The sequence below is a fragment of the Tamandua tetradactyla genome, chromosome 12 (assembly GCF_023851605.1).
Source record: "Tamandua tetradactyla isolate mTamTet1 chromosome 12, mTamTet1.pri, whole genome shotgun sequence".
NCBI lineage: Eukaryota > Metazoa > Chordata > Mammalia > Pilosa > Myrmecophagidae > Tamandua > Tamandua tetradactyla.
Window position 1 is genome coordinate 28,988,340 of NC_135338.1, and position 22,079 is coordinate 29,010,418.

The 22,079-nt window shown below is 36.7% G+C and overlaps 1 protein-coding gene and 1 pseudogene across 2 annotated transcripts in view; one reads left to right on the forward strand and one right to left on the reverse strand.

The window, feature by feature from the left end:
• Positions 1–1,420: 1,420 nt before the first annotated feature.
• On the forward strand, positions 1,421–4,759 carry LOC143651942 (serine/threonine-protein kinase tousled-like 1; annotated as a pseudogene).
• A 4,236-nt stretch (positions 4,760–8,995) lies between these two features.
• The window catches only part of MED6 (mediator complex subunit 6), a 39,223-nt gene continuing 26,139 nt past the window's right edge, over positions 8,996–22,079 (reverse strand). Inside the window, exons 7-8 of one of the 2 annotated variants that reach the window (XM_077122880.1) lie at positions 10,790–10,817; positions 8,996–10,182 (exon numbers count right to left, since the gene is read on the reverse strand). In XM_077122880.1, the coding sequence (XP_076978995.1) occupies positions 10,052–10,182; positions 10,790–10,817 (159 nt within the window). In that variant the 3' untranslated portion in view covers positions 8,996–10,051. The remainder of the gene's footprint in view (positions 10,183–10,789; positions 10,818–22,079) is intronic. The other variant, XM_077122879.1, reaches the window with a different exon arrangement.

Here is a 22,079-nt window from a genome sequence, read left to right on the forward strand (position 1 = left end):
GCCGATGAAGTTCAGAGTTTCTCTCTCAAGTGGAAGGGCACATGGTGAACAAAGTCAGAGTTCCTCTCTCATCTGGAAAGGCACATGGTGAACATGGTCAGGGTTCCTCTCTCCGCTGGAAGGGCACATGGTGAACACAGCATCATCTGTTAGCTTCTTCCCTCCTGGCTTCCGGTTTCATGAAGCTCCCGGGAGGCATTTTCCTTCTTCATCTCCAAAGGTCGCTGGCTTGTGGACTCTCTGCTTTGTGGTGCTGCAGCATTCTCTGCTCTCTCTGAACCTCCCATTCTCCAAAATGTTTCCTCTTTTATAGGACTCCAGTAAACCAATTAAAACCCGCCCAAATGGGTGGAGACATGGCGTCACCTAATCCAGATTAACAACCATCTTGGCTAAATCACATCATCCAGGCAGATGATTTATATTGAATAGGGATTATTCTACTTTTATGAAATGGAATTTTGATTAAAACATGGCTTTTCTAGGGTCCATACATCATTTCAAACCAGCACATTAGAGAAATGGCCAGTTGATAGGGAATATCCTATCAAGCCAAAAAGTAGAGAAAATGTACAATGAATGATGTCAAAAGGACAGAGGAATCAGCACATAAGAGATCCTATTGGCCAAATCTGGGACAACTTACGCATCAATATAAATTAACAATAAAGAAATACAATTCAATGAATAAGAATCCAATATGAAAAACTGGAGTATAGACTGTAAGCTTGATAGTAATGTTAAATTCCTTTAACTTAACTGTACTTAAGATGGTTATATATATGAATATTCTTGTTTTGGGGAAATAAACATGGAAGTATTAACTGTTCAAGGTACATGATGCATACAACCTACAGTAAAATATTTAAAAAACAGATAAATAGAAAGACAGAGAGATGGATAGATAGAATGATATAACAAATGTAGCAAAACATTAAAAGTTGGTGGATCTGGGTACCTGGGGGGCGGGGAGGGAGAGTATGCTGGAGTTCTCTGTTTAGGGTTTCTATTATTTTTAACTATTCTATACATTTGAAATTCCTTCAAAATTGTTAAAAAAAAAAAAAAAGGCAAAGGAAAAACCCAAGTGTCTATCAACAGATGAATGGATAAACAAAATGTGGTACGTATATATATATATATATATATATATATACAGAGATATTATTCAACTGTAAAAAGGAAGTTCTCCCTCTCCTCCCCTCCCCTCTTCCCGCCCCACCTTCTCCCTTCTTGGTCCCCTCCCTGCCCTCGCTCTCTGGCTCACCCTCAGAGCAGCTCCTGCCATGATGGAGTAGGGTGCTGGTGCCGCCACTGCCATCACAGTAGGGAGGCTGGATTCCCAGAAAGTAGCTTGATGATTGTCCAAAGTAGCACTGGAAGTTTGGAGGGGACATCCAGGAGGCCCAGGGAAGGTGCAATGGATGAGCTTCTTAGTCTGGATCCAAGAAGGCAAGAATTATTGGAAGCTCGATTTACAGCAGTTGTAAGTGGGAGCACTGTGAGCATCGGCAGTTGCAGTATTGGAACTAAAGCCTCAACAAATAATGAAAGCTCTAATCTCATCGTTTTGGAAGCTTGGGATCTTTAAGTGACAAAGAATTAGACAACTGGCAGGCAGCTGAAAGGACTGTGCAAGTGATGGGACTTTATCTGCTGTAGGTTCCCATGAGACACCAGAGAAGAAACTATCAGAATCATCCAGGGGAAGAAAGAGAAAAACAGAAAACCAGAATGAAAGTAGTCAAGGAAAAAGTACTGGGGGGCATGGCCACAAAATTACTGACTATTCTGAATACCAAAGTGGAAATGGCTCAAGATCAGTAAGAGGCATACCTCCTGCAATCCGTTCTCCTCAAAATTCACATTCACATTCCACTCCTTCCTCATCTGTTCAACTGAATGGCCCTTCTTCTACTGCACCAGCTTTGGGGGACCACCCTGTTGTGCAAGCAAAGCAGTTATCCTTTAAAATTACTCAGACTGATCTCACAACACTGAAGTTAGTAGCATTAGAAAGTAATAAAAACCAGGGCCTGGAAAAGAAGGAAGGTGGTATAGATAATTTGCTCAGGGCTAACTGTGATCTCAGATGGCAAATAGATGAAAAATAAAAATTACTTGAAAAATACAAAGAATGACTAAATAAGTGCATATCAATGAGCAAGAAACATCTTTATTGAAAAGAGTACACAAGAGAAACTGTCAAGCAGAGAGAAGAGTATGCAAGATAGATTATACCTTGGGCACTTCACAAGTTAGACATGGTGCTTCATTTACTGAACAATGAACAGATGGTTTTGCATTTCAGAATCTTGTGAAGCAACAAGAACGGGTGAATCAGCAAAGGGAAGATACTGAAAGACAAAGGAAACTTCTAGCCAAACGCAAACCTCCTACAGCTAATAATTCTCAAGCACCCTCTACCAATTCTGAACCCAAACCAAGGAAGAACAAAGCAGTCAATGGAGCAGAAAATGATCCCTTTGTTAGACTAAATTTATCACAACTGTTGACTTTGGCAGAATGTCATGAACAGGAAGAAATTTTCAAACTTAAACTAGGATATCTCAAAAAGGAGGAGGCAGAAATCCAGGCAGAACTGGAACATTCGGAAAGAGTCAGAAACCTTCACATTTGGGAACTCAAAAGAATAAATAATGAAGATAATTCACAGCTCAAAGATCACCCAACATTAAATGAAAGATATTTATTACTTCATCTGCTTGGTAGAGGTGGCTTTAGTGAAGTGTATAAGGCTTTTGACCTTTATTAGTGAGGTGTATAAGGCTTTTGACCTTTATGAACAAAGATGCTGCTGTGAAGATCCATCAGCTTAATAAAAGCTGGAGAGATGAGAAGAAAGGAAACTACCACAAACATGCCTGCAGAGAGTATAGCATACACAAAGAACTGGACCACTCCATGTTCTAGTATGCTAGCTGCCAGAATGCAAAATACCAGAAACAGAATGGCTTTTAAAAAGGGGAATCAAATAAGTTGCTAGTTTACAGTTCTAAGGCCAAGAAAATGTCGTCTGTAGAAATGTCCAATCAAAGGCATCCATCCAGGGAAAGATATCTTGGTTCAAAAAGGCCGATGAAGTTCAGGGTTTTTCTCTCAAGTGAGAAGGCACATGGCGAACACAGTCAGTGTTCTCTATCAGCTAGAAGGGCACATGGCAAACATGGCATCATCTGCTAGTTTTCTCTCCTTGCTTCTGGTTTCATGAAGCTCCCCAGGAGGCATTTTCCTTCATCTCTAAAGACTGCTGGCTCATGGACTCTCTGCTTCGTGGTGCTGCAGCATTCTCTGCTCTCTCCAAATCTCCTTCATTCTCCAAAATGTTTCCTCTTTTATAGGACTCCAGAAACTTATCAAGACCCACCCAAATGGGCAGAGACATGTCACCTAATCCAGCTTAACAACCACTCTTGATTGGGTTACATCTCCAGGGAGATGATCTAATTACAGATCCAAACATACAGTATTGAATAGGGATTATTCTGCCTTTATGAAATGGGATTTTGATTAAAACATGGCTTTTCTAGGGGACATACATCCTTTCAAACCAGCACACCCCAGAGAGTTAAACTCTATGATTATTTCTCCTTGGATACAGATACATTATATACCATTTTAGAATACTGTGAAGGCAATGACTTGGATTTCTATCTAAAGCAACATAAATTAATGTCAGAGAAAGAAGCTAGGTCTGTTGTAATGCAGATTGTGAATGCACTAAGATGTCTCAATGAGATCAAACCCCCTATTATACATTATGACCTTAAACCAGGGAAAATCCTTCTGGTAGATGAAACAGCATGTGGAGAAATCAAAATCACTAATTTTGGTCTGTCCAAGATTATGGATGATGATGGTTATGGTGTAGATGGAATGGATCTAACTTCCCAAGGGGCAGGCACTGTATTAGTCAGGGTTCTCCAAAGAAACAGAAGCAACAGGAAAAACTTGCAAATATATAATTTATAAAAGTGTCTGACGTAAACATGGGAATGCAGAGTCCAAAATCCGCAGGGTAGGCTGTGAAGCTGATGATTCGGATGGAGGATCCAGACGAACTCCACAGGAGAGACTTGCCGGCCAAAGCAATAAGAGAGCCTGTCTCTTCTGAATCCTCATTAAAAGGCTTCCAGTGATTAGATTAAGCATCATTCATTGCATAAGACACTCCCCTTGGCTGATTACAAATTGAATCAGCTGCACATGCAGATGATGTGATCATGATTTAATTCTATGAAATGTCCTAATCACAAGACAGGTCAGCACTTGCCCAACCAGACAAACAGGTACCACCACTTGGTCAAGTTGACACATGAACCTGACCATGACAGGCACTTACTGGTATTTACCCCGAGTGTTTCGTAGTTGGAAAAGAACCACCAAAAATTTCCAACAAGGTTGATGTGTGGTCAGTTGGAGTCATCTTCTTTCAGTGTCTTTACAGTATAAAGCCATTTGGTCACAATCAGTCTCAACAGGACATCCTTGAAGAAAATACAATATTAAAAGCCACGGAAGTTCAGTTCCCTATAAAACCAGTTGTAAGCAGTGAAGCCAAGGCATTCATAAGATGCTGTTTGGCATACCAAAAAGAAAATCAATTTGATGTGCACCAACTAGCAAATGACCCAGACCTTCTCCCTCACATGAGAAGATCGAATTCTTCAGGAAACTTATGCATGGCTGGGCTAACAGCATCCCCTACACACCTTCTTCAAGCAGAATTTCTTACTGATGTTCCTCCAAGATTGACAAGATATCATTGAATTGTTTCCATATACACATTTGAATTTGAAAGCATTTGAGTATTTGTTTTTTATACAGGACATGGTTGAGAACTGTTTGTAAACTGAATTTCTTCATAGTGTCATTTGTATTAGAGTGGATCATGAACAATGAATAAATGTACACTTTATGACTATAGTCTTGAGCAGTAAAGGATGAAATGAGCCTGTTGCACATAAACAGGAGTACCATGTTGAAAAAGAAGAAAAATCGTTCATTTGGAGAAACACTGGAAATAGCATTTATAATACTTAAATACATTTGGTTGTTACTGGAGAGTTCTAACATGAAGGATAGTTTTTCATTATTTGAAAATACATGGGAAAAATCTGAGATATTTCTAACATATAAGAACTACAGTGCCTGGACACATACTCCAGCATTTAGCAGTTAATCTGCTAAAACCAAAGAAAGAACTGAATGACAGTAACAGTTGTGTTTTATATAATAGAATATGAGAGTTAGAATCTTTGGACAAAGTTAGACTTTGTCATTTGCCTGTTCTGGCTTTTACTAAATTATACCTCTAAATCTGTCTGTTCCCACCCTCCCTTCCCTACTCCCACTGGTTATATTAAAGGGAGAGCTGAATTTCCTCGATACTCAATACAGTTTTGACAAAATGAGCTGCTTGTTTTGAAATCAGTTGAATTCACTAAATTGCAGAATTTGCAGTGTTCTTAACATGTTAGAATTCTTTACAGGTATTTTTTTGTTACCAGGCCTTGTTCATAAAAACAAGTGACAGTATATAACCAAATGTAGACCAGTTCTATACAGGATAATGATAAAACTCCCTTCTAGCTGTATTGTAAATTGCTGTACAGATGTCATATTTCAATTACTAAGTTTTAGCAGCTTATTTTTGTACAAATTTTTAAAATATGGCTTTCCTAATTGGATATTGTATTTTTTTAAGTCTTGGAGAGGCTTTAATTGCTGCTAAATGATGTTGCTTCTTTTGCTAAAAAATCTAATGACCTTAAAGGTGCAAGATGATTGACTGTACATCATAGAGATATTAAAAGCAGGTATTCATTCATTATCAAGGCATGTGAAAATGATCCATGTTGGACAAACAAGAGTTCTTTAGATCAGTTTCTTGGATCTAGGGCTGTGGAGCATGTAGATACTAGAGTTATAAATTGTTCATGGTTATTCTTCATTTCTAGAAGGTTCTTATCAGCAAGGTGGGAGGATGGTCCTATAAACAAATTTCTTGTAGTTTGTACAGATTTGTCAAAATATGAAGCATTTTCTAACTGCCTTATATGGTGGAAACCATTATCTTTCAGGATGCTGTACTTCACTTTGTAAATTATTTCTTTACTGTCACATTCATAATGCTATACTTATAGGTAAGTTATCCATGTTACAGAAAAATGAGACTGAACTTACCACAGATTCTTATTAATATTGTTCAGTTAACTTTGGCTCTTATTTTTGATGCTCAAGCCATTTTGTTTTTTCACTATACATAGACATGTTGCTTCTTGAAGATGCTACTGAAATTATAGAGAATGCAGTCAAAAAGTAATAAACAATGAAAGTTAAAATTAAAAAAAAACAAAGGAAGTTCTGATACATGCTACTACATGGATGAACCCTGAAGACATGTTACATGAAATAAGCCAGACACAAGAGGACAGATACTATATGAGTCTAATTATATGAAATAAGAGAAAAGGCAGATTCTGAGAGAGGAAAAACAGAGTATAAATCACCAGGGACAGCAGGGAAGGGGTATGGGTAGTTAATGCATAATGAATACAGGGTTTCTGTTTTAAAATTTTTGATAATGGATGGTAGTGATGGTTGCACAACACGAATAAATTAATGACACTGAATCACATGCTTGGGAATGGATAAGAAATTTTATATTGTATATATGCAACCACAATTAAAATTTTTTAAAATGAGACCAATGAGACAGTGACAATTAAATTCAATACATGATCCTGTATTGAATTTATGAGAAAATACTCATAAGGATATTATCAAGACAACTGAAAAATGTGAAATATGAACTTATTCTTTATATCAATGTTAAATTTCCTAAACTTGACAGCAATGCTTAAGGTAGTTATATGAGTGTCCCTGTCTTACAAAATGTGCATGGAAGTGTTAAACATTAGAAAAGCATAAAGTATGCAACCTACTCTCAAACGTTTAAAAGATAAATAGATATAACAAATGTGGCAAAATGCTAATAGTTGGTATATTTGGGTATATGGGTGGGGAATATTTTGGAGCTCTATGTATTGTTTTTGTTTTATTTTTTCCAACTTTCCTGTAAGCTTGAAGTTATTTCAAAATAAAAAGTTAAAAAAAAACTGTTAAGTCCACAATGATATAAGATAATAAAAAGGCAAGAGAGAAAGTTCTTCCTTACAGCAGAAAGTCAACTAATAAACAGAAGGAATAACTGAATTTTAAAAATAGCCATTTGGCATCCATTACTGTAATAAATAATTCAGGCAAGAATTAATCAAAAGCTGCTAAACTAGTGGATCAAAGTTTGAAAACTATTTATAGAGTCTCAAAATACCTCCCCCACAAGATACATATAAATTACAAAAAGAAATATGATGGAGTAACCTGACAGACACTACTTTAACCAACTGATCAAAGTTATATCCCCAGAAATGGGGCAAAGTGACAACATGTGTCTCCATAAGCATCTTTACTGTGATCCTGCTGCCCAAAGTGCCTAAGATGAATTTAACCATGAGAACACATCAAGCCAAACCAAATTGTGAGACATTCAACAAAATAACTTGCCTGAATTCTTCAAATGTCAAAGTCATGAAGATCAAGGAAGATTGAAGAACTATTCCAGATTAAAGACTAAAGAGACAGCACAACTAACTCCAATGCATAATTCATGATTTTTTTTTTCAGTAAATGACAGAATTGGCACCACTGGTGAGAGCTGAATAAAATCTATAGATTAGCTAATACTATCATATCAGTATCAATTTTGATAATTGTACTGGGCTATGTAAGAGAATGGCCCTGAATTTTGGAAATGCATACTTATTGCTTAAGGGTAAAAGGACATCATGACTGCAACTGATTCTCTAACAATCCAAAAATAAAAGGTGTGTGTGTGTATGTATGAAATTTATACATGTTAACATATGTGTTATGTATGAGAGAAAGAGAAAATAAAGCAAATCTGGAAAAATTTTAATACACGGGCAATCTAGGTGAAAGGAATACAAATTCTTTGTACTATTCTTACAACTTTTCTATAAGCCTGTCAAAATAAAAAATTAAAAGAAAAATTTCACACAATATAGAAAATCAGACATTCCATAAACACAAAATACAAAAATGAGAAATTGTTCAACCACTTAATAACAAACTATTTTTTGCTATTATTTAGCATTAATTCTCAGTGTTAGAGAGGTTCTGGAGAACCTGGCACTTTCATATTTTGTTGTTTGAGTGTTAAGTGGTCCAAACTTTGAGGAAAACCATTTGGCTATGTGGGCTAAAAGCAATAAAAATGTACAGACTCCAGTGATTCTACTTCTGGAATTCTATCCTAAAGAAATAAATCCTAAATATTGAGAAAATATTGTATACCAATCAATCACTGCAGCCTTATTTAAAATAATACAAATTGAAAAAAATATATCCAGAGAAAGGTTTAAAAAACTTTGATACATATAACTTGCCAACCCCCAAACAAAACCATTCCAGCCAATCTTAAAGAACAACTAGGGCAATACAGAAGATTCTACAAAGGTTCCATGCACTAGGGTAACTTTCCAGAAACCTACAACCTCCAGATGGATCCCTGGACAAGATAAGACCTAAAACCTAAAAGGACCAGCCTCTCCAGAATATCAGCTAGTTCCATCTCCTGACCCCATATTAGTGACAACCCCTTCCAACATGAAAAAGTTAGAATGGCCATAGCCCAAATAACCTTAAAGAGTGGGGGAAAGATCAAAGGTAATGGTGGAATTATCCAGAGAAGTTTGGGCTCAACAAATGCGTATGACGGCTGAATCATTATATTGATATTTCTTTAGAGAAGCTAGAAGTAAAAACCTAAAATTGTGGAGCTATAACCCATACCAAACTCTGAAATCTGTTCTACAATTAATTGTGCTGTGCTTTGAAATTTATTACTTTTTTGTATATGTGTTATTTTTCACAAAAAAGAAAAAAAAAGTAGATTGTAACGATAAAAAATATTTATTCCTTCTAGCCTCTAATGTTCTGGAGCAGCTAGAAGGAAAAATCTGAGATGACGGCATGGCAGCCATGACAAATTCTGGGACCTGTCCTGTAATACTACTTGTTGAAGAGTGCTTTGAAAACTACTGCTTTCTTCTTTCTTTGCTTTGTATATGTATTACATTAAACAATAAAAAAAAAAGCTATGATACAACTACAGAATTTATTTAGTCACTAAAAACTAAACATAAGAAAAGGCTTACAACAGACATAATAACAAAGACATAATAACAAAATAAAGTAAAACTGCATGAACAGAATAATTACAAACTATGGTCGTAAAAGTATGCACATCCCGGTCCATGCACTACCCAAAAAACAAACAAGCAAACAAAACAAACAAACAAAATAATTCAACAAATGGTGCTTCAATAATGGGATACTCACATGGAAAAATAATTAAATGTGACCCTGCCATACAACAAACAAACAAAAAAAGTACCATAGAAAAAAAGACTAAAAGAAGATGTACTGTTTTTATAAGTATTTGTAGGGTGATGTTATTGGTGGGTGAGACTTTTCCTTTCCTTTTTTTTCCAATGTCAGTAAATGCTACTTTTTTTTTTTTTTTTTTTTTTTTAGTAACTGTTATTTTAACAATGAGGAATACATAACGAATTAAAGTGAATAAGCTTAGTTACTACTTTAACTTTAATCCTATGTGGTCACAAAGTATATCTGGAAAATTTTCAGAGAGCAGTAATGGGTAAAAAGTCATAACAAAGCAATACATACAAATACCTTTATTTTGTTTATAAACTGTATAAGAAGGTACACATGAGCAGACAGGCTACTCAAGTCCAATAGGGAAAAGTTACAAAAGATACATAAGAAATGTTCATACAGAAAACAAGATGTTCAGCATAATATCCTTTCTTTAAAAACAAGCACATTCCATACAAAGGAAAGGACTATGACAAAGTTTCAAAGTTCAAGAGTCTGCCACAGAAATGAGGTATGATAATGGACAAAGAGTAGTCTTGTCCAATTCTCACTGGAGTCTCATCCGTTTCTCAGGGGGACCTTTAGTGTTCACTGTCTGTTGGACATTCTTTGTGGTCTCCTTCTCTTCAGATTTTACAGCTTCTGGTATAGGTTCTGCCTCTTTCTTTGTCTGATCCACTAGATATCAAAGCAGATTTTTTTTTTTTGGAGAGGTATAAGGGTGGAGGGATGAGATAAATTAAGACAATGGTCAGACCCTTGCAAATTAATTTTTAACTACTTATCTCAAGTTCTAAATATAGATGTTTCATCAAGCAGATATATTTAAAAATCAACTTACAAATCTAAAAAATTGATAAACCAAGGGAATTTATGATACTGGACAAATACAAATGCATTTAAATAAGATAGTCAATATAAACAAAGTATACTGTCATTCTATTTCATTTCAGTGGGTAGTCCAATACCGGTTTTCACTGATTCAACAGAAGACTTTTTGTCATACTGAGATCTGAACTAAAATCAACTTCAAATACCTTAGCTTCTCCGCACTTCCTCAATACCTGCTCTTCCCATCCAAGTTAATCTTCTAAATACCAATATCACTAACACAAAAGCACCAACTTTTGGCAATTCTTCAGATCTCAAATGTTAATGATAAACTACAATGAGAAAGTGTAGGCGAACAAAATCATAGCTTATCTCACAATCTGTAGCTGTTACTGAAGTCAAACAGGCTGTTTATCTTATTTCAAATTTAATAAGAATATCAGATGAACCATACCTGGGACAGGTTTTTCTCCCGACTTTTGCTATTGAAAAAAAAAAAAAGAAAGAAAGAAAAAAAACCCAGGCAAGTTAGCAAAGTTTTCTTCTTAATTTCACAGGTCTTATTAAAATTATACTATCATTCAAATTCTACTATAAATGACTTCATGAAGAGGAATTACTATTCATGTACCAGAAAAAATAAATCTATCACTTTCTATTTATTCATCTGTTTCAGAAAAGACACAAATTTACAAGCAGAAAACAGTCAACCATAAAACCCTTGAGCATCTATCTAGAAAGTTGCTCCTGCACGCAGGCCACAGGGCTTAAAAAAATAGTCATGAAGAATCCAACAGGAGGGAAAAATGGAGCCTTTCAAGATTACAGAAGCAAATTTACTTGAGGGATATGAAGTTAAAAAAAGAAAAGGAATGAAGGTTTGGATGAACTGTACGCTTTTAAAGTTGATAGGCTAAAAAACCACATGGGAAATGAGGATAGAAAAAGGGTATTTTCCTACGAGAATAAGGTTTTTGAAGGCTGTAGTATTAAAAATAAAACTGCAGAAAAAATGGAGGAACTAGGAGTGAGGAACAACGTCAAGTCCTTTGTTCTATACAGCAATTATTTTACTTGGTTGGGCCCAGTTACCTCCCTTTTCCTGTTATCGAAGTTAAATGTTCTAAAACACCCTCTTGCTCGCTAAGGCTCACAGAGTACCCCTCACTCTCAGCAGATGACCCTGCCTCCTGTGTTCAAAAAATATAAAACTAGGATGCCAATGCCACCAATTTCCCTCCCTGTCTACCCTCAAACTTATACCTTATATTCTTCCTTGTCATCTCAGCGAAAAGAAGTGATCTCTTAATTTCTAGTTAATGCCTCCATTTGTTTTCTGAATTTCTTTCTGAATTTACACACCCTGCCTAAGCTCTCTTACCTACTTCAATGACTAAAGACAAAGACATTTTCTAATTGCATGTATTCCAGCTTCAAGTTACCAACAGCCTACTAGGCTACTCCACCTGCAAATCCTGGGAAACTTAACATAATAGACCAAAACTGAGCTTCATGTTGGCCAAAAAAGGTTAACATAGAAGACCTGAATCTGCTATCTTTAGAAAAGCCTGCTTACAAGGTTAGTCCTTGGCTGGTATCTGGAAATTAATTTCAGGATGGTTCCCATCATTCCCTAACTAATAAGAGTGGCTCACCATACTGTTTGTACTAACAATGTGGTTAATGATGATATATCTGCCTTCCTTTAAGGAGGTGAAATTTGATGTATGGCTAGGTAAAGGGTGCATATATAATGAATACAAAAAAAATCTTGGGCATGAAGTTCTAAAGGAAATTCCCTGGGTAGAAAGATCACACACACATTGCTACATTTTTACTGTGGGGCAAGGAATGCATTCTGTGAGTCCCTTCACTGGAAGGGGAGCACAAGGAAGCCTGTATACAGATTCCTCCAAACTCTACATATGTCTTTCTCCCTTATAATCTAGCTGTGTATCCTTATTATGTCCCTGTTAATAAATCTTACCAAGTACAACCATATGCTGAGTTGTATGAGTCCTTCTGGCAAATCTCCGTACATACGTGGGAGTGGTCATGGGGACCCATGACAGACACATACCACAGACTTTGAGAACATATCAGGACTTAAGCTAAAGTAATCTGAGGAAATGAATAAACTTTTCTCACGTTAAAATAGGAGAGGAAATATGTGGAATAACATTTTGAGGGAGTGGGAAAAGGACTCATACTATTAATACAGAACCATTTGGACTATATTATTTGATATTGGAATAATGTCACTATCTGTCTAATGCACATGGTCTAATCTTTCTAGTAAATACTGTCAGACAAGGATGTAGTTTGAAGTGGGAAAAAAAGAAAGAGGGTACCTTTCTGACCAAACTTAATTAGGTGGTCTTGGGATAAACTTAACTATATATCCTATGGTATTCTAGCAACTTCTGAAAACAACACTGATTAACAACATAATCCTAAAAGCCTGAACTCCCATCCTATTGGTATTAGCGTAATTCTGAGCAGTTCCAAGTATTAAAACATGGACAAAGGCGCTTCAAAGCAGACAAGACTTCTCCAATATTCTCAGTATCCCACTATAGGAACAACATCCCTAGGCACCAGAAACCCAACTGCTTGATATAATGGATAAGTTGAAATAAGTCCTGAGCTACACGTTTCTGGGAGACACCATGGGTAAAGAGGAGCTCACTTCAACTAAGAGTGGTTCTAGGAGACTTCAAGCACACCAAGAGGTCTATTTTCTTCCCTCAGAAAGAAAGGTCTATAGTAGGCTGAGCGAAGAGATTATTAATAATCCTGAAGAAAGCTGCCTTTCTCCTAGTTCTGTTGTTACACAGTGTTGAATTACTCTCTCCTTGGGAGTACACTTTTGGTCCTTGCAGGGTTAAAAGAAATGTTGGGATTTCTTATCCTGACAGAGTTAAAAGAAATGTCAAGTTGTCAAATGACAACTTGAATGTGATTATAACTAAAACGTTAAAAGAAAAATGTAAAAAAATAATAATAATAACTGAAATGATATGAAGTCTTGCAATTTGCTTCAAAATTATTGAGAGGTTCGTTTCCCAGACCGTGCACTACACCCCTCCTCCCCAAAAAAACAAAGTTACTGAGAGGAAATGGGGAAAGAATAGATCAAAGAAGTTGGCCATGTTTAATAACTGTTGAAGCAGGATCAAGGGTACACAGGGATTCATTTTTAGTTATTTTTTCTACTTTTGTATGTTTTAAATATTCCATAATTTCCTGTAATATAAAGAGTGGTTGTGTTTTAAGCGTCAGAGTCTGAATTTCCTATAATGTCCAGTCTAGCTCACCAGGATAGGAAACTATACAGGATCTAGCCAGAATAAAGGATTGGGCTGGCGTACCTCAGAACCCAAACATAGTGGTGAACTGCTAAACATTCAAAATGTTGGTTGATGAGAACAGAAACCCTAACAACTATATTTCAATGAAAATATGTTTCTCTTTCTACATTTTGAATTTTGGTTAGCAACATCAATATTTAGTCTAGTCCCAGGCCTGAAGCCTCAGAATCATCCTTAATGCCAATCTCTCCAAATTCAACCATCAAACTTAAGCAATTCTACCTATGAATTACCTTTTGAATCTATCTCCTCTCTATCCTATGGCCACAGAATTATTTTATGTTTTCCACAATCTAAGTTTCCTGAATCCATACTTCACATTTTCCTAAGTACCCTCTGCAATGCTATCAAACACTCAACTGACTTCATTACTCCTCTGGAACAGCTTTTAAACACTTAAGGACTTCCCAGTGCCATCAGGAGTAATTCCAGGCTACTCAGTGATAAAGTAGGGAAGATGTGTTAGAGGATTTTTCAGTATATTTCAATTGAGTATGTGTATGAAAAGGAACATACCAAAATTACCACTGCTTTGGTTTGTCTTTAGTGATGAAAATTTAGTTTTAAATACTTCAAATAACTTTCTGCGGGAGCTGTTTAGCCGGTTCTCCCGCTTGGGGTCTTCCTCCCAGCGATGGGGGGGGAACTTCGCTGGTTCCCCGGGGGCTCGAAGGTGCGGAGGGTGCACGAGACAAAAGACGACTCACGGGAACTAGTTGGGCTGGCGAGGCGCGCACACTAGAACGTTTATTAGAGGAAGTATACCAGCTTATATAGGGTGAAGCATCTAGGGGAGGGGTGAGCGAGAAGGGTTCAGAGCAATTTTTTGATTGGTTGGGACGGGTTTTATTGCCATAAATGGAAGGCTCAGGCGGGGGTTTTAGAGGAAGGGCTGGTTTTGCATCCTCACTTGAAGGACCAATGGGATGGTTAGAAATATGCTGTAAAGAGTTGCTAGGTAAAGAGCTGGAGGAATGGGGACCGAAGTGATATCTGGCAACTTTCAATGTGAATGAAAGCCTGTTTGTTTTTGGAGTCGTAATGGGTTATGAGTTAGGTAGACACTAACCTATAAGATTATACCCAAACTCCTTTGCACAGCAGACAAAACTGTTCTCAATCTAACCGTAATCTATCCTTCCAGTCTCATCTACTAATTCAGAGTAAACCTCAGAGGATTTTCTAGTTTCTGAGCATATGTTCACTCTTGCTGTTTCACATTTCTAGCTTTGTGTGTTCTATTCACATTGTCTAGATCAGCACTATCCAAAAGATACATAATGTGAGCCACATGTACAAGCTATAAATGTAATTTTAAATTTTCTAGTAGTCACACTGTTAAAAGAAGGAACAGATCAAATTAATTTGTTTATATTTTATATAACCAACTATATCTAAAATATAATTTCAAAATATATTCAATATTAAAAATATTAATGAAATTATACATTTTTTGGTACTAAATCTTCAAAATTTGGTGATTTATACATACATCACACAGTCAATTTGGACTGTGTTTCAAATGCTTCAAGTCACAGGTGGCTAGTGGCCACTATACTTGGTATTATTGCCCCAGGCTACCTAGCATATATTATGTACAATATAAATGAATGGTCAACCACACCTAACCTCTTAAACTCTGCAATGGGATAATAACCACTCCACATAATACTTTAATTCATTCACTCCTTCATTTATTTATTTATTCACTCATTCATTCATTCAACAGACACTATCCATATTTAAGAACAACTCATGAGATTTCTCTAAACTAGCTTTCCTGTCCTGAGTCCCCAACTAGTGTCGTCTGCTCTTTTCAACAAAACATGTCCAATCCAAAGAACAGATCTCTCCCTACAGTGGAGTCAGGGAAGTAGGAAAAGGAGGCCTATTCTAAAGTCAAGTCATTTTGTGATGTGAAAAATCTCATTTAATATACAGCTACCCTCAAAAAATCACTTAAATAGCACATGAAAAATAACAGTATATGTAATCTGGTATGTACACAGACCAGGACAAAAACTTAAACTAAAACAAGAATAGCATATTCACATATTCTCCTGTATACCTACTTAACTTCAAAAGCTCATTTAGCAGAAGTGGGGCAAGAAGGTGGCAAAGTGTAGAACTTAGTTCATCCTCCAGAACACCTAGTAAATAGCAAGGAACTGTATGGAACAATTGTTGGGGGGACATGAATGACCAAACACACACTGTACACCAGTCTGGAACAGGTGGAAAGGCCGAGATCCCACACAGAATTGTAAGTCTCCCAAGCCGCGGAGGAAGTTACAAAAGAAGTTAGCTCAATGAAGCCCCATCTGCAGAATTAATTAACAAATCTGGACAGGTGAAAACAGGCCGGGAGCACAGATAAACCTGGAATAAGCATAAAGGAACCCGAAATTTTTGCCCTAGCAGACAGGGGACATGGCTGATGGGAAAAACAAAACAAAACGAAACAACTGAGGCTTTGAGTTGGACAGCACAAAATATTGGGAAAAGGCTGGACCCCAAGAAAAGGGGGCACATAAGAACTGGGGACACACAGAGCCGCATACAAACTCCAGGTTTAGATTGGCAAACTTAGGGGTGGGGGAAGAGAGGGAGCTGGGGAGCCATCTCTGATGAGCCTTTTTCTCTTTTTGTTTTTGTTTTACTTCTTAGCAACTCATTAGATAGAACTGCTTGCACTCTCAGGCTTCTGCACTGCTCCAGGCAAGGGAAGAATTAAGTCATGTCTGAGAGACAAAGTAAATAGTCAGGTAAATGGGACAACTCTCTAAAGGGTGTATCTTCCCCAAGAAAACGGGGGCAGGGCTAAACTAGAATAGAGGCCTTCCTTTAGGGAATTCAGGCCCCAGGGGCTGGAAATCAGAAGCAACCTAAGCCCATCCTCTACCTCAGCCTCTCTTTCAACCATACAACTGGCAGGAAGAGACTGCTGAAATTAAAGGCACCATATCACTTCATGTTGGTAGGAAGCGGGCAGACAAGAGCCACATGCTGGGCAGGATAAGAAAAGCACAAAGTCGAAAGGCTTCATAAGAAAATCTGACATCCTGCTGAGTCTCACCCTCAGGGAAATTTGATACTGGCTACTCTCTCTTCCTGAAACATGGGCCTATCTGGTCTGGGAAAATGTGACTGGAGTCAATCACATATAGGGAGACTCGTCAAAAAAAGGTTCCCAATAGGCAGGGCAAAAACCAGAAAAACGAGAGCTGAAAAATTCTGATTAAACAGAAGCTATGCTAGAGGTCTAGAATGAGTTGAACTGAATGCCAAAGAACAGAAACAGAACAAAGCCAACCAACAAGAAACCCTAGGTAGCAGAGTGAAAACAACTCCAGAATAAATTAAGGAAATGCCAGAAAAAAATAAGTTACATAGAAAACTTGGAGATATGGTCCATTCAAAGAGAAAAACCAACATTTCACATGAGATACAGGACTTCAAACAACTAATTAAGGATTTTCAAACAGAGATCTAAAATCACATTACAAATCAATGAGTTGAGAGAAGATATGGCAAAAGAGATGAAGGATATAATGAGGACACTGGGCAAACATAAAGAACTCAGAAGTCTGAAAAAACAAATCGCAGAACTTAGGGTACTGAAAAGTGCAATGAAAAAGGTGAAGAAAACAATAGAAACCTACAAAAGTAGATTGAAGAGGCAGAAGAAAGGATTAGTATATTAGGACCGTACATTTGAAATCGTACACATAAAAGAAAACTATAGAAAAATCTGAGCAGATAATTGAATGACAACATGAATTACAGGAATATACATGTTATGGACACCCCAGAAGAAGAAAAGGGAAAAGGGGCAGAAAGACTAATGGAGGAATAACCACTTAAATTCTCCATCTCTTATGAAAGACATAAAACTACAGATCCAAGAAGTAAGGCATACCCCAAACTGAATAGATGCAAATAGATCTACTCCAAAACACTTACTAATCCAACCGTCAAATGGCAATGGCAAAAAAAGAAAGAATCCTTAAAGCAAGAGAAAAGCAATCCATCACATAGAAGGTAAGCTCAATAAGACTACTGCAAATTTGACAACAGAAACCATGGAGGCAATAAGGCAGCGGTATGACATTATTTAAGATTCTAAAAGACAAAAACTGCCAAACAAGAATTGTACACCCAGCAAAACTATCCTTCAAAAACAAGGGGAAAAAAGAAATGAGAAAAAGTTTCAGTGGCTGAGAGATTTTCCTGGAGGTCATTCTTATTTAAACCTAGGATTCAAAGGGATATCGCGAGTTATCCCTTTTTAGTTTATGCTGTACTGGAGTGGCTGCAGGGACATACCTCAAACTGCTGAGCTGTGTCCCAGTAGCCATGATTCTTGAAGACAACTGTATAAAGATGTAACTTCTACACTAAGACTGTATGATTGTGAAAATCTTGTCTGATGCTCCTTTTATCCAAGGTATGGAGAGATGAGTAAAACATATGGACAAAAAATAAATAAATAATAGGGGGAATAAGGGGCAAAATAAATTGGGTAGATGGAAATACTGTTGGTCAATGAGAAGGAGGGGCAAGGGCTATGGGATGTATGAGTTTGTTTTTTTTTTCCTGGAGTGATATAAATGTTGTAAATAATGATCATGGTGTGATGCTATGTGATATTGTGAGCCAATGATAGCATACTATGTATAGACTGTATGTGTGTGAATATTTGTCAATAAAAATGTTTAAAAAAAAAGAAAAAACGAGGAGAGATTAAAATATTTTCAGACAAATAGTCACTGAGAGAATTTTTAATTAATAGACTGGCTCTCTAAGAAATACTAAAGCGAGCACTACAAGTACATAGGAAAAGGAGGAGAGAGAGGTCTGAAGAAGCGTGTACAAATTAAAGGCTATCACTAATGGTAAAAAGAAAGGAAAAAAAAAAAAAGAACTATAGCATATAAAATCCAAAACACAAAATGGTAGAAGGAACTGTCTTTACAGTAATAACAGTAAACGGTAATGGATTAAACTTCCCAATCAGAGACTGGCAGAATGGATTAAAAATCAGAACCCTTCCATATGCTATCTACAGGAGACTCACTTTAGACCCAAGGACAAAAGCAGATGAAAGTGAAAGGTTGGAAAAAGATATTTCATGCAACAACAACCACAAAAGAACAGGCATATAATATTAGAACACTGAATGAAGCTGAATGTGAGAATGATAGAGGAAGGAGCCCTGGGGGCATAAATGAAATCAGAAGCAAAGATAGACAATAAAGACTGAGATGGTATAATGTAGGAACACCTAGTGTCTAATGATAGTGACTAAATGTGCAAATTTAAAAATGTTTCTGCATGAGGAAGAACAAAGGAATGTCAATAATGCAAGGTGTTGAAAATAGATGGCAATTCATATTTTAAAACTTTAACCTACATGTGAGACAAGCAAAAAATGTTTATTTGGTACAAAGTTTATATTTTGACTAATGCATTTCCTAATCTAACTTATGTGGACAGCTTAAGCGAACACCATAGTACTTGGATCCTTGCATAGGGCATGAGATTTTGTACGTTTGTCCAGAGTGATGCCCAGATAAATCCCAGAGCAATTCAAACAGTGAATAGGGAAGTATTTGCAGAGTCCCCTAGGGGGAATGGTGAGAAAGGGGGAAAATTCAACTTCCCTAAGTAGAGAATTCTTGATATTCTCACAGGCAGTGGGGACAGCCAAAGCAATAAGCCGAGCCTCCAATCTTGGGGTTTGTTCATATGAAACTTAATCCCACAAAGGACAGGCTAAGCCTACTTAAAATTAGGCCTAAGAGTCAGCCCCAAGAGAACCTCTTCTGTTGCTCAGATGTGGCCTCTCTCTCTCGGCCAACACAGCAAGCAAACTCACCGCCCTCCCTCTCTCTATGTGGGACATGACTCCCAGGGGTATGGACCTTCCTGGCAATGTGGGACAGAAATCCTAGAATGAGCTGGAACTCAGCACCAAGGGATTGAGAAAATCTTCTTGACTAAAAGGTGGAAGAGCAAAATGAGACAAAATAAAGTATTAGTGGCTGAGAGATTCCAAACAGAGTCGAGAGGTTATCCTGGAGGTTATTTCTTACGCATTAAATAGATATCACCTTGTTAGTCAAGAAGTAATGGAGAGGCTGGAGAGAACTGCATGGAAATGTGGAGCTGTGCTCTGGTGGCCATGTTTCTTGAAGATAATTATATGGTGATATGGCTGTCGCAGTGTGACTGTGTGGTTTTGAGAGTCTTGTGTCTGATGCTCCTTTTGTCTACATCATCAATGGACAAGTAAAACATATGGATTAAAAATAAATAAATAATAGGGGGAACAAATGTTAAAATAAATTTAGTAGATTGAAATGGCTGGTGATCGGTGAAGGGGAGGGGCAAGGGATATGGTATGTATGAATTTTTTTCTGTTTTCTTTTTATTTCTTTTTCTGACTTGATGCAAATGTTCCAAGAAATGATCATGAAGATGAATATGCAACTATGTGATGATACTGTGAATTACTGATTATATATGTAGAACAGAATGATCATATGTTAAGAATGTTTGTGTTTCTTTGTCATTTTTTTAAAATTTTTAAATTACTAAAAAAAATTTAAAAAAAGAACAGATATAGTAATATCTGACAAATTTGACCTCAAACATAAAACAAAAGAGACAGACACTATATATTAATAAAAGGAACTATTCAACAGAAGACATACCAATCGTAAATATTTATACACTGATCCAGAGTGCCTGAAAATACATGAGACAAACACTGACAATACTGAAGAGAGAAGTAGACACTTCTACAACAACTACATAGTTCAATTCCCTGCACAATCAATGGACAGAACATCTAGACAGAGGATCAATAAGGAAACAGAGATCGTGAATAACATGATAAGTGAACTAGACTTAACAGATATTTACAGAACATTACACCCTACAACAGGAGGATACACATTTTTCTCAAGTGCTCATGGATCACTCTCAAGGATAGACCATATGTTGCATCGCAAAGCAATTCTCAGCAAAATAAAAAAAATTGAAATTCTACAAAACAAGTTCCTGGATCATAATGGAATGAAGTTGGAAATCAATAACAGGCAGACGGCCAGAAAATTCACAAATAAATGGACGCCAAGCAACAAATGCTTAAATATCCCAGGGGTCAAGAAAGAAATTAAAAGAGAAACCAGTAAATATCTCAAGGCAACAGAAAATGAAAACACAACATATCAAAACTTACAGGATACACCAAAGTGGTGTGAAAAGGGAAATTTATTGCCCTAAATGTCTATGTTAAAAAAGAACAAAGAGTAAAAATTGAGGAATTTACTATTCACCTGAAAGAACCAGAGAAAGAACAGCAAACTAACCATAAAGCAAACAAAAGGAAAGAAATAACAAAGATTAGAGTAGTAAATGAAATTGAGAATACAAAAATAATAGAGAAAAATCAGTAAAACAAGAAGCTGGTTCTTTGAGAAAATCAATAAAACCAATGGACCCTTAGCTAGGCTGACAAAAAAAAAGATGGATGATGCAAATACATAAAATCAGAAATGGAAAAGGAGACACAACCACTGACCCTGCAGAAATAAAGGAATTAATGAGAGTTTACCATGAGCAACTATATGCTAATTAACTAGACAACACAGATGAAATGGATGACTTCCTAGAAAAGCACTGATTTGAAAAGAAATAGATGCCCTCAACAAACCAATCACAAATAGAGACTGAATCAGTCATCAAGAAGCTCCCAAAAAAGAAAAGTCCAGGACCAGCTGGCTTCACATGTGAATTTTACCAAGCATTCAAGAAAGAATTAGTAGCAATGCTTTCTGCTCAAACTCTACAAAAAAATTAAACAGGAGGGAAAGCTACCTAACTCATTCTATAAAACCAACATCACCCTAATACCAAAGCCACACAAAGATACTACAAGAAAATTACAAACCAATCTCTTTAATGAATATAGATGCAAAATTTATCAACAAAATACTTGCAAATCGAATTCAGCAGCACATTAAAAGAATAATACACCATGACCAAGTGGAATTTATTCCCGGTATGCAAGGCTGGTTCAACACAAGAAAATCAATTAATGTCATACACCATATCAACAAATCAAAGCAGAAAACTACACATGATCATCTTGATTGATGCAGAAAAGGCATTTGATAAAATTGAACATCCTTTCTTGATGAAAACACTTCAAAGGATAGGAATAGAAGGGAACTTCCTCAACCTGATAAAGGGAAAATATGAAAAACCCACAGCTCACATCATACTCAATGGGAAAAGACTGAAAGCTTTCTCTCTTAAGACCAGGAACAAGACAAGGAGCCCTCTTGATGAATAACCACTGTTATT